General features: G+C 46.7%; 1 protein-coding gene across 2 annotated transcripts in view; it reads left to right on the top strand.

The window, feature by feature from the left end:
* The window catches only part of ext1b (exostosin glycosyltransferase 1b), an 85292-nt gene that overhangs the window by 56922 nt on the left and 16639 nt on the right, over window positions 1-11731 (top strand). For both annotated transcript variants that reach the window (XM_020050306.3, XM_013135668.4), the window contains exons 2-5: window positions 3409-3502; window positions 7778-7885; window positions 8130-8249; window positions 10380-10512. In XM_020050306.3, the coding sequence (XP_019905865.1) occupies window positions 3409-3502; window positions 7778-7885; window positions 8130-8249; window positions 10380-10512 (455 nt within the window). The remainder of the gene's footprint in view (window positions 1-3408; window positions 3503-7777; window positions 7886-8129; window positions 8250-10379; window positions 10513-11731) is intronic.

Below are 11731 nucleotides of genomic sequence, written 5' to 3' on the forward strand. Positions count from 1 at the left end.
AAGGCATTTTCGCCCACAGGACTGCCGCATACTGGATGTTTTTACCTTTTCACACCATTCTTTGTGAACCCTAGAAATGGTTGTGCGTGAAAATCCCATTAACTGAGCAGATTGTGAAATACTCAGACCAGCCCGTCAACAACCATGCAAAATTGCTTAAATCCCCTTTCTTTCCCATTCTGACATTCAGTTCGGAGTTCAGGAGATTTTCTTGACCAGGACCACACCCCTAAATGCATTGAAGCAACTGCCATGTGATTGGTTGATAAGATAATTGCATAAATGAGAAATTGAACAGGTGTTCCTAATAATCCTTTAGGTGAGTGTACATTCATAATAATTATTGTTGACCGGAAACAAAACCTGAAATCTCTTGATGTTTTGACTCTCTGAATTTGGGCTACTTCCAAGATTTATATATACTATAATATTTTTCCCTGTTAAATACAATGGTCGAAAAGATTAAGGGAACACAATCATCACAGTTTAACACTAAGTCAGTTAAACTTCAGGGATATCAGTCTGTCCAGTTAAGAAGCATAAGTGATTATGAATCAGTGTCACCTGTTTTGGTGCAAATGATAGTGAGAACAAGTACACTGGTTTTGCAGATGGTGGCCACAGACAATTGCTCTCTCCTTATCCTTCCTGATTGATTCTTCTATAGTTTTGCATTTTGATAGTGTCCTTGTCACTACTGGTAGCAGGAGGTGGTACCTGCCGCCCATTCAGGTTGCACAGGTAGTCCAGCTCCTCCAGGATGGCACATCCATACATGTCATCGCAAAAAGGTTTGCTGTGTCACCTAGTACAGACTCACGGGCATGGAGAAGATGTCAGCAGACATGCCATTACACAAGGATAGCCATAGAAGGTCCGCCATTGGCGCCCAGTTCTCGTCACAGATGAGAGCAAGTTCACACTGAGCACATCTGACAGACGTGAAAGAGTCTGGAGACGCCGTTGTCTGGAGACTGGTGATGACGCTGCCTGCAACATGATCCAGCATGACCGGTTTGGCGGTGGGTCTGTGATGGTCTGGGGAGGCATACCCTTAGAGGGTCGCACTGTCCTCCACGTGCTAGTCAACAGTACCCTGACTACAGTTAGGTACCGGGATGAAGTCCCCAGACCCATGGTCAGACATTACGCTGGTGCAGTGGGCCCTGGGTTCCTCCTGGTGCAGGACAATGCCCGGCCTCATGTGGCCAGAGTGTGTAGGAAGTTCCTGGATGACGAAGGCATTGATGACATTCACTGGCCCTCACGTTCCCCAGACCTGAATCCAATTGAGAACCTCTGGGACATTGTCTTGGTGCGTCTGATGCCGCCAAGTAGTGACACAGACTGTCCAGGAGCTCACTGATGCCCTGATCCATGTCTGGGAGGAGATCCCCCAGGACACCATCCACCATCTCATCAGGAGCATGCCCAGACATTATAGGGAGTGCATACAGGCACATGGGGGGCCATACACACTACTGAGTCACATTATGAGTTGCCATGATGAAATTCACGCAAGTTGGAACAGACTGTGATTTCAATTGTTTCCTTTAGATTTTCTGTGTGAGTTTGAATCCAGCCCTCAACCAAAATGGTTTCCATTGACCGTTGTTACGTGATTTTGTTCTCAACGAATTACACAATGTCCTGTAAAGATTAGTATCTTTAATATATTTTGTTCATCGAGACCCGATGTGTGTTTTAAGTGTTCCTTAAATGTTTTTGGGCAGTGTATAGGTTTCCTCAGTGGTTTTTCACTACAGCTGATCCCAGCTGCCCGTCTTACCTGGAGCATTCCCAACACGTCCGTCGTTAGGGAGCCCCGGAGTCTTTTGGCTGCCTGTCTATCTGCCCGTCTGTCTCATCGGTGTTCTGTGGTGGGGAGGGAGGCAGCACCGCCCAGGGAGACAGCCGGCGCAAGAATATCTTTGTGCCCTGTCTCCGTCTCCATCGGCAGGTGACAGAATGCCAGTGTGTGCCTGGGTAGCTGTCGCCCCGCTACTCGCCTCCTGCGAAACCCCGGCCTCTGAGGTGTGCGATGGGAGCTCTGTGCTAAGTGTCAGTTATAGGTGACTTAGCGCTTAGTGTGGCATGTTGGTTTTATTCCTTGTTGCCTTGTGTGTGTCGGTTGGTTGGTGGGTGGGTGGGTGGGTGGATGGGCGCGGGTGGTTGTTGTCTGTGAAGCCAGACAGGCAAACTTCGGTTCATGTCAGCGAACAGCAGTGGAACTCTGCAGACAGTTGTTGTTTTTACCCTCATGACGTTCTAAAAGGGCTGAGGTGGAGAGAGTGAGACCCCGATTTTCTGCCTCTCCACTCATTGAGCCAGCCAACCTGAAGGACCTGTCTATAGCCCTCTCACTGATCCTGGCACATTCCACTATAGCAGGGAGTGTGCATTTGGAAGATAAGAGGGAGAAGGTAGAGGCAAAAACCCTACGGCAGGAGTGTTTGGTCCTCCAACCAATAAAACACAAGTTCTCATTGGATCAATTCCAGAAGGCCCCTTACCCGTTTGCTTTGAGTTTTTCAAAACAGCTCACTAGTTCGTTTGGCCCAGCGAGTTCTCTCGAATTCTCTCCAAAAATCCACGCATGTCGTTAAAGAGAGTAATGGACCGAAAGGGCGTAGTGAGAAGAGAGACCGCGCGAGAACGGTAAAGTCTTCCTACCGTGCTTCACATGAGGCATGGAGAGGAGGTTAAAGCCCCACTAAACGGCTGTCTGTGCGAGAACACAGGAAAGAATCTTTCTATTATCCTCTCCGTCTGTGTGCCTGGCCCCCCTCCACCCTGCCCCCCCGGAGAGAGCGACTTCACCTGAGTGCGTATAAACTGCTCCTGCTGTCTGGGCCTGATTGAGAGTGCACTCTCACGCGCACACTGTGTACACCCCCCACCCCCTCCCCCACCACCCCCTCCCGCGTCTGGCTGATTAGGCAGAAGCATTCAGTCATGTCGTATGCACACACACACACACGTGCCAGCAGAAATTGCCAGCATCCTAGTAGCAGGTGTCACTCACAGCCCATTACCCCTGGTAGGGTGGATCATTCTGTAGGAGCTTGAAATAAGACGCACCGTACTGGGGGGGGCCAGGAGGTTGAGATGGAGGTAGCAAGCTGGAGGGGGAGACGAGGAATCGGCCAGAAGCTCCGGGAATGTGTTCTCAACTGCAACTGTTGGAAAACCATACGCTCTCTATTTAAAAAAAAAAAAAAGATCTTACAAAAATGAAGAGTTGCTGTTTTGACATGGAGGAATGAAGGCAGTGTGTTTGTGGTTGAGCCAGAAGTGTGTGTGTGTGTGTGTGTGTGTGTGTGTGTGTGTGTGTGTGTGGTCCCGGCTGTTTGTGACCATTGGTATGGGTTTGCGACTTGTACTGACCGCACTCATGTTTCTCCTCAGATACGACTACAGGGAGATGCTGCACAACTCTACTTTCTGCCTGGTGCCTCGGGGCCGACGCCTGGGCTCCTTCCGCTTCCTGGAGGCACTGCAAGTGAGTGGGCCTGTACACACACACACACACACACACACACAGAGAATCCTTACGATTCCTGGATGATTTGCCATTAAGTGGGCATTGACACTCAAACGCATTGTAACTTGAAAGTCACACACCGTTGGCAGATCGGTGCTGTGCCATGCATGATTTTAATTCCCACAATGTTGGTCTCACTGCATGAAAACACTTACACTGCAACTTCACTCTTTCACAACGCAAGTGCCTTTTTCTTCCTGCCCATAACACTCAAATGATCATCAGACCCAGGAAACACACACTGTTTTACTATCACTGTCACCGAAACTCTTCTTGTCGAAGTGAGGACCGGCGAAATGTCCTCAACTTGCCTGATTTTACTTGTCACGCTGGACTTCCATACCATACCTGTGAGTGTGCACTCGTACTCCCACCAACTATCACCCAACCACAAACCGCAACCTTTTTTAAGGCCACTTACTCCCACGCCACAATGTACTTCAGGCTGGTCACCCGGCAGGTGCGCACACATGCACTTTATCAAACCACTGGGCACTTCATTAACCCTGCAACTCACACTTCACCGTTGTGTGGGCACTTACTCCTTTCACCTGGCTGTCCAGTCCCCTTGCTCCAGCCAAACGATCCATTCTCATATTTCTCCGTAACTCGTAAGACCGGTGTTTCGAGCGCCACGTTCTACCGGCTGAGCCACACTGTTTCACCATCTGATCCCCAGGGACCGATGCATGTCCAGGCACGTAGTACTTGCCAGAAACTATTTGGTTGGGCCAGTGGTGCTAAAAGAAGCTTAACACGCTTGGGAGGTTGTGCTTCAGAGTCTCATGGATTCTCCCCAGCTCCCTGGAAGTCGCTAAGACAAGGCATGTGCATCAACAAAAAGCGGGCATGACCAAATTAGGACGGGAGGCAGGAGGGCTGAAAACCTCCCCACATTTTTCATTGGCTTTGATTCTCTAATTTGGTTAGCGACGATCCAATCACTGATATCTTTGCTGCCTGTCATTTTGACTTTTTCTAAACGACGAGGTATCTCTGACTGAAAGATGTCGGGCATGCTAGAGTGGCAGAAGATTTCCATCTGGGTCGTCAGGCAACTTGCTCTCAGCGCTCCCGCTTCTTATTTGCTTCCACACTCTAAAGTGCTCCATCATTAACTCTAACATTAGTGCACACTTCTCCATCGAAAGTATATGCTTGTCCCTCTCGCTCTCCTACGCATTTACTCTCTCAGTCAAACCACTCAGCCTCGCTCTCCTAGCCTCTCTAGCAGAGTGTGTGTGTGTGTGTGTGTGTACCCATGTGAGTGTTTTTGCGAGATGTGAGTCTAAATGGAGGAGCCTCTACTTGTACTAGGAATATTTGTGTGGCAGATGCAGCTCGACAGCTGGGCATGTGTGAAGGAGCGTCGGCGTGTGAGCGATAGCAGGGGCCCCAGGGGCCGGTGCGGTTTCAGCGAACATCATTATGAGCTCAGAGCGACAGCGCTGTCGTTACGTCGAACCTTTCCTCGTCTCTGCTCAGGCTGTTCTCCCCACTCCTCTCCTCTGCTCCTCCCTTCATCTCCTCATTCCACTCCTCCAGCACACTGCTGCCAAAGGCCAGCCACGGCTTAGGTTCAGTGACTCACGGTTATCACGACGGGGATGTCCCATAACTCCTTGTGCCGCCGCTCAACAGCAACGTTCGGAATGACTAAGCAAATGCTGGCGGCACTCAAAGTATAATTTTTATTAAAAAAATTAAATGAGAGAAAAAAAGAAAGTAGTTGAATTTCAGGACACACAACAAGCACACTAACTGCTTGACTGCGATTTATATTAATTTCAACCTTTTTAAAGTAATCTACAGTCATCCAAGCTTTATACAGAGCCGCAAGGTGCATTTACACATCTGCATTAAAACCTCAAAGAGCAGGCAACGCAATGTTAAAACGCGGTGGGAGAAACCTAGGGAGGGAGTGGAGTGACCAGTCCCCCTCTGCCTGTGTGGGGTGTATATTAAAGGACATTGCCTTTTAAGGCCTCTTCAATGGCATTTTTTTATTTTTGTTCACTAGTCACATTCTCTATGCTAATCCTCTAGCATCCCTTGAATTAGTTTTCTTTTGAACTCCTCCTGACCGAAACATTACGGTGTAACCACTGTGGGAACTCAGCCACTTCCTTTGTTTCTCACGTCTGTAGGATTTGTCGGTTCCTCTTTATAGATATATTTTATAAAGTGTAAATGTGCCTTTTATTGTCTCCGCCTTTCTCATTCGCGCTCTCTCTCTTCCCTACTGATCTGCTCATAATCTGACTGACGAAACCATCCCAGAGGTGTGTCAGTCTTTAGTCAGCCTGTATGGTGCACATCTAGTTAGTGTGTCAGTCTTTAGTCAACCTGTATGGTGCACATCTAGTTAGTGTGTCAGTCTTTAATCAGCCTGTATGGTGAACATCTAGTTAGTGTGTCAGTCTTTAGTCAGCCTGTATGGTGCACATCTAGTTAGTGTGTCAGTCTTTAGTCAACCTGTATGGTGCACATCTAGTTAGTGTGTCAGTCTTTAATCAGCCTGTATGGTGAACATCTAGTTAGTGTGTCAGTATTTAATCAGCCTGTATGGTGCACATCTAGTTAGTGTGTCAGTCTTTAGTCAACCTGTATGGTGCACATCTAGTTAGTGTGTCAGTCTTTAATCAGCCTGTATGGTGAACATCTAGTTAGTGTGTCAGTCTTTAATCAGCCTGTATGGTGAACATCTAGTTAGTGTGTCAGTCTTTAATCAGCCTGTATGGTGAACATCTAGTTAGTGTGTCAGTCTTTAATCAGCCTGTATGGTGAACATCTAGTTAGTGTGTCAGTATTTAATCAGCCTGTATGGTGCACATCTAGTTAGTGTGTCAGTCTTTAGTCAACCTGTATGGTGCACATCTAGTTAGTGTGTCAGTCTTTAATCAGCCTGTATGGTGAACATCTAGTTAGTGTGTCAGTATTTAATCAGCCTGTATGGTGCACATCTAGTTAGTGTGTCAGTCTTTAGTCAACCTGTATGGTGCACATCTAGTTAGTGTGTCAGTCTTTAATCAGCCTGTATGGTGAACATCTAGTTAGTGTGTCAGTATTTAATCAGCCTGTATGGTGAACATCTTCTTAATGTGTCAGTCTTTAGTCAGCCTGTATGGTGAACATCTAGTTAGTGTGTCAGTCTTTAATCAGCCTGTATGGTGAACATTTAGTTAGTGTGTCAGTCTTTAATCAGCCTGTATGGTGAACAACATCTTAATGTGTCAGTCTTTAGTCAGCCTGTATGGTGCCCATCTAGTTAGTGTGTCAGTCTTTAATCAGCCTGTATGGTGAACAACATCTTAATGTGTCAGTCTTTAGTCAGCCTGTATGGTGAACATCTAGTTAGTGTGTCAGTCTTTAATCAGCCTGTATGGTGAACATCTTCTTAATGTGTCAGTCTTTAGTCAGCCTGTATGGTGAACATCTTCTTAATGTGTCAGTCTTTAGTCAGCCTGTATGGTGAACATCTAGTTAGTGTGTCAGTCTTTAATCAGCCTGTATGGTGAACATCTAGTTAGTGTGTCAGTATTTAATCAGCCTGTATGGTGCACATCTAGTTAGTGTGTCAGTCTTTAGTCAACCTGTATGGTGCACATCTAGTTAGTGTGTCAGTCTTTAATCAGCCTGTATGGTGAACATCTAGTTAGTGTGTCAGTATTTAATCAGCCTGTATGGTGAACATCTTCTTAATGTGTCAGTCTTTAGTCAGCCTGTATGGTGAACATCTAGTTAGTGTGTCAGTCTTTAATCAGCCTGTATGGTGAACATTTAGTTAGTGTGTCAGTCTTTAATCAGCCTGTATGGTGAACAACATCTTAATGTGTCAGTCTTTAGTCAGCCTGTATGGTGCCCATCTAGTTAGTGTGTCAGTCTTTAATCAGCCTGTATGGTGAACAACATCTTAATGTGTCAGTCTTTAGTCAGCCTGTATGGTGAACATCTAGTTAGTGTGTCAGTCTTTAATCAGCCTGTATGGTGAACATCTTCTTAATGTGTCAGTCTTTAGTCAGCCTGTATGGTGAACATCTTCTTAATGTGTCAGTCTTTAGTCAGCCTGTATGGTGAACATCTAGTTAGTGTGTCAGTCTTTAATCAGCCTGTATGGTGAACATCTAGTTAGTGTGTCAGTCTTTAATCAGCCTGTATGGTGAACATCTTCTTAATGTGTCAGTCTTTAGTCAGCCTGTATGGTGAACATCTTCTTAATGTGTCTGTCTTTAGGCGGCCTGTGTGCCTGTGATGCTGAGTAACGGCTGGGAGCTGCCCTTTTCCGAGATCATCAACTGGAACACAGCGGCCGTCATCGGGGACGAGAGGCTCCTGCTACAGGTACAACCCCCGACCCCCTCATCAACCCTCTAACCACCAGCCTACACCCTCCACCTTAACCTTCCGCCAACCTGTACTGCCATACAACCTGTACTACCGCCAACCTGTAATTGACTGATTGCGTTCATTGATTGGCCAGAAAGGTCACCTGCTGGGTCTTGCAGCCCAGGGTTCATTAGTGGCTGGCAGAATGTTCCCACCCACCCCCCCACCCCGACTGATGACACCCCTGTTGTCTTTACAGATCCCGTCTACGGTGCGCTCCATCCACCAGGATAAGATTCTGGCCCTGAGGCAGCAGACCCAGTTCCTATGGGAGGCCTACTTCTCCTCCTTGGAAAAGATTGTGCTGACCACTCTGGAGGTGAGACACAAGGACGCGTGCCGAAAGACGGACGCATGAAAAACACACCCGTGTTTCATCAGGCACTGCCACAAGCTGTCTCTCTCACTTTGTCTCTCTCACTTTGTCTCTCTCACTTTGTCTCTCTCACTTTGTCTCTCTCACTTTGTCTCTCTCACTTTGTCTCTCTCTCCCTTCCCCTGAATTGTACCGTCATGCCAGCCATACCACACAGTCTGTTTATCCACTGGCCTCCGTATCATGCTAGACAGACCTGACACCAGTGCTGTCACACCCCAACCCAACTACTGTTGCAAATGAATTCACCCTGTGAATCGTACGAGAGAACAAAAAAACAAAGAAAGTAAAGGTTTTCTAAAGAGAAGTGATGTCCTTTCAGCATTGTTTCAACAACTTCTCTTCCGAAAATAGGGATTTTAAACATAATTTTCAAAGTTGCCCCAATCTCAAAGTTGCCTTTAATCCCTAGACAGCCACAGGGCAAAACTACCCTCCCTTCCCCACAGTTTATATCTCCAATCTGAAGATTCATGTTGGCCTCACGACAACCAGGTGTATATCTTTAAACCATCATACCAATCACCTTTATCTCTTCTGGTCTCTGCTTGGGCTCACTTATCTCTCTCTCTCACTCACACACACACATACACACACACACACACACATACACATGTCTCTGTAGGTCTTAGTGTCAAGGCCCATGGGGCTCAGCTCGATGGGGGCACCCAGGTATGACCCTCCTGACATGCCTGTCAGCCTATCAGCTGGGGAAGAGGATGAGGCGGGGGGTGGGGTTGTTGTTGTTCATGTGAAGAACGTTCTTAAGTTAGCGATGGGGGTTGAATCGGTAAGGGTGGGGGTTTAAGAAGAGGGTGACATATGTAAATGTCATTGGCTTGGCAGCCCCTGAGATAACGAGAGCCATGGTTTATTCATTCAGCCACGCTGCACTCGCTCGGATGCAGATCTAGGCCGATACACACACACACACACACTGACACACACGCACACACACACACCCACACACACACTGACACACACACACACACTGACACAGAGAGCAATCTCTCAAAAGATGTAATCTCTGCACGCACTTGCGTCATACTCTCCCAACTTCACACACTCCAACAACCCAGTGTTGGCGCGGGGCCGGCTGGTTCAGGCAAACAGGCTCAGACAATTCTCGTCGCCTCCGTAGCAAAGAAGCCACGACATTTTGACCGATCACAAAGCCAACAGAGCCATCCACGTTCCCATCGCCCCCCCAGCTCTGCCCAACTCCTCCCCCCAACTCCACCCCCCAGCTTAAACCCACCTGTTAAACAAAATTACTGTGTGTTTCCAAAACAGTGCAGATTTATCTATCATCCTCTTAATAGGCTGATTGGAGCTGTTGGAAGGCTAGATTGAGTCATCCATCATGTTCGGTCAGGGATCTCAGGGCCATGGAGTTCAGCCAAGTGAGAAACATAGCCCTTTCATATGCTCTCCAGCTTTTAGGTGGTAAGTTTGTTTTATTGAGAGGCAAAAGGATTCCAAGTTAATCTGTTTGGCTGAGGAAAAGGGTTATGGAGAATGGTTATTGACTGCCCTGAGGGGCTGTAGAATCAAGAAACTCCAATAGCCTCGTTCGCGTCCTCATTTCTCCTTTATCCCCACCTCCCCAGATTAATTTTTATGTTGCCTTGTCAATATTATGACTGCGAGACTCCTCCAGGGGTATTATTAGCTCTTGTCTCGAGACGGCCGCCTAGCGTAGTCGCTCTCTATCCACAACCCGCCTGACTTCTCATTGTTACCAAGCCAACGGCCGAGTCACCCCTCCCCCGTCCAACGCTGTAGGATTCAATAGATAGCCATAAAACATGGCCACAAAATCTGTGTCTGTTTTGCTAAAGCAATTTAGCCTCTGCTCAAGGGCACAGCAGTGATATCTCTTTCTGGTGCGCCCCGCGACACAGCGGCGGCCAATTGCTTTCCCGTCTCTGAGAAGGCAAGAGGGGAAAAACAGCCGGTCCAGCGTGGGCTTCTGGTCCTTTGAGTGACCGGTTTATTGGAAGGGCTTTTTTTTTTTTTTTTTTTGGCGTATAGAAATGAGGTAATATGGTTGACGTTGCCCTTTGCCCTCAGATCATTCAAGACCGGGTGTTGCAGCAGGAGTCCAGGAGCAGTGTGATGTGGAACAGTCACCCCGGGGGACTCTTCGCCCTGCCACAGTACTCTGCCTACCTGGGGGACTTTCCCTTCTACTACGCCACCCTAGGTGGGTACCCCTCCTGTCAATCCATCAATAATTCAATAAAATCCCATTTCACACCAGCAGCCGTCGCATCCCAATTCAGACATATTGCCTTGTTTTTGGGGAAAATACCTCTTCTGATTGGTCAAAAGACCAGTGTGTACAGTGGGGTAAAAACAGGTCCAGTGTGAAGCAGGTTGCTAGTGTGGCCACAGCGTTTAAAATAAATTAATCTTTACCTGGACTTGACTAGGGTTGGATGGTTTGTCATTCTGGCTTCTCAGTATTGTCGGCATACACAAGCAAGAAATTCAGCCCATTCCGCTTCTATTACCATATACTAACAATATTAGCATAAACAATATAAATTTCCAATGGACGATGCTAGTTAATAATGCTAACAAACAACACTGAGTGGCCATTTTATTAGATACATTTCCTTGTTAACACAGATAGCCAAACAGCAATTTTTGTGTCTCAGTATATAAAGCATGCATACATGGTCAAGTGGTTCTGTTGTTGTTCGACCGAGCAATACAATGGGGAAGACAAGTGATACCCCATAATGACAAATTAAAAAATAAATTTTGGAATGTTATCACAAAAAAATGGAAAATCTGAAATATCAAATGGACATAAGTGTTCAGACCCTTTGCTATGGCACTCAGAATTGAGCTCAGACGCATCCTTTTTCCACTGATCATCCTTGATATTTCTACAACTTGAATGGAGTTGACCTGAGGTAAAATCAGTTGTTCGGACATGATTTAAATCCATGTAATGCATTTTTTTATGAGGCTGTAACTTAACTTAAAATGTTGGGAAACATAAAGAATACTTTCCGAATGCACCATAAGCGACTTTGACTGTTGTATGATTGTTGGTGCCAGACGTGGTGGTTCCAGTATCTCTGAACAGCTAACCACCTTCGATTTCCACACAATAGACTTCTCAAGAATTTACAGAAAATGGTTCTGTGAACAAAGAATATTCAGGGATTAGCAGTTCTGTGGGCTAAAACACCTAGTTATTGAGAGAGGTCAGAGAATGGTCAGACTCATTCAAGACTACACAAAGGCCACATACTCAAATAACCACAACAGTGCTGTGCAGTAGGGCATCTCTGAACACATAACGAACTGTTCCCCCTCCTGTAAGCTAAGAACAGGAAGATGAGGCTACGGGATAAAAAAAAACTGAACGATTGAAGAAGGGAAAAACATCCTGTCTGACAAATGTCAAT

The sequence above is a fragment of the Esox lucius genome, chromosome 10 (genome assembly GCF_011004845.1).
Source record: "Esox lucius isolate fEsoLuc1 chromosome 10, fEsoLuc1.pri, whole genome shotgun sequence".
Taxonomy (NCBI): domain Eukaryota; kingdom Metazoa; phylum Chordata; class Actinopteri; order Esociformes; family Esocidae; genus Esox; species Esox lucius.